The 1,272-nt window shown below is 33.2% G+C and overlaps 1 protein-coding gene across 1 annotated transcript in view; it reads left to right on the top strand.

Annotated features, from left to right (window-relative positions):
• Positions 1-657, top strand: part of EMWEY_00051690 (3-oxoacyl-(acyl-carrier-protein) synthase III family protein, putative) — a gene marked incomplete at both ends in the record, with an annotated part of 1,624 nt that extends 967 nt beyond the window's left edge. The window contains one exon of the mRNA XM_013479744.1: positions 562-657. Coding sequence (XP_013335198.1) covers positions 562-657 — 96 coding nt within the window. The remainder of the gene's footprint in view (positions 1-561) is intronic.
• Between the last annotated feature and the right edge of the window lie 615 nt (positions 658-1,272).

The raw sequence follows: 1,272 nt of genomic DNA, 5'->3' as shown, positions 1-1,272 counted from the left end.
TTGTCTTCTTTTTCTCTATCTTTATCTTTTTCTCTTCTTTTCTCTCTCTTTTTCGTTTCTCTTTTTCTCTCTCTTCTTCTTTCTCTCTCTTTATTTCTTTCTTTATCTCTTCCCTCTAATACACACAATAACAATCATTCTTTCCTTCTCCTCTTTCTCCCCTAAACCCTCATTAATTAATTAATTTATTTATTTATTTATTTAATTTATTTATTCATTTATTTGTTTATTTATTTATTTATTTATAGGTATTATGTAACTTAGAAGAATATGGCAATACTTCTGCTGCCTCTGTTCCTCTTTGCTTAACAGAAGCAGTAAGCAAATATATTTATTTATTTTATTTACTTATTTGTTTATTTATTTATTTATTTATTTATTTTATTTATTTATTTTATTTATTTTATTTATTTATTTTGTTTTATCATTGCTTTTTTTTTTTTTTCCCTTCTGCTTTTTCTTAGTGTTATTTGTTGTGTCTCTCCTCTTATTTATTATTTATTTATTTATTTATTTATTGTTTATTTATTTATTTATTTATTATTTATTTACTTATTGCAGGTAGAGGCAGGGAAGGTAAAGAAAGGAGATTTAATTGCTATGGCTGGATTTGGCGCTGGTCTTACATGGGCAGCAGCAGTTCTTCGTTATGGCTAGTTGCTGCTGCTGCTGCTGCTGCTGCTGCTGCTGTTGCTGTTGTTGTTGTTGTTGCTGCTGCTGTAGCAGTTCTGCAGCAGCAGCAGCAGCTCGTTTAATTACTGCAGCAGCAACATATACTTTATTTAGCCGCAGTAGTGCCAACAATGCCACCAGATCCTACAGCAGCAGCAGCAGCTGCTGCTGCTGCTGCTTCACCTGTTGTTGCTGCAGCAGCAACAACAGCTATACAGCAACAGCAGCAGCAGCAATAGCTGCTGCTGCTGCTGCAGTTGCTTCCTTTTAGCACGTTTGCAGCTCCGCTAGTCAAGTGGGGGCTGCGAGGGCATCCATAAGGAAATAAATAAATAAATAAATAAATAAATAAAATATTTAAATAAATAAATAAATAAATAACAATAAAAACAAGAGAGGCTATTTGTTATTTGTTCTTTGTCTTGTTGCCTCTAATTATATTCTTCCTTCTCTTTATTTGTCTTAATTATAATATATTATTCATCTAGGGTTTAGGGTTTAGGGTTTAGCCCTCCTTCCTGCATCCAGCTCTCTCTAAGATTATATTACTTCATTTACCTACGCATGCAGCCCTTGCATGCATGCATGCATGCATGCATG

Source organism: Eimeria maxima, genomic scaffold, assembly GCF_000499605.1.
Source record: "Eimeria maxima Weybridge genomic scaffold, Emw_scaff1343, whole genome shotgun sequence".
NCBI classification, from domain to species: Eukaryota; Apicomplexa; class Conoidasida; order Eucoccidiorida; family Eimeriidae; genus Eimeria; species Eimeria maxima.
This window is presented reverse-complemented; position numbering and strand designations above follow the sequence as displayed.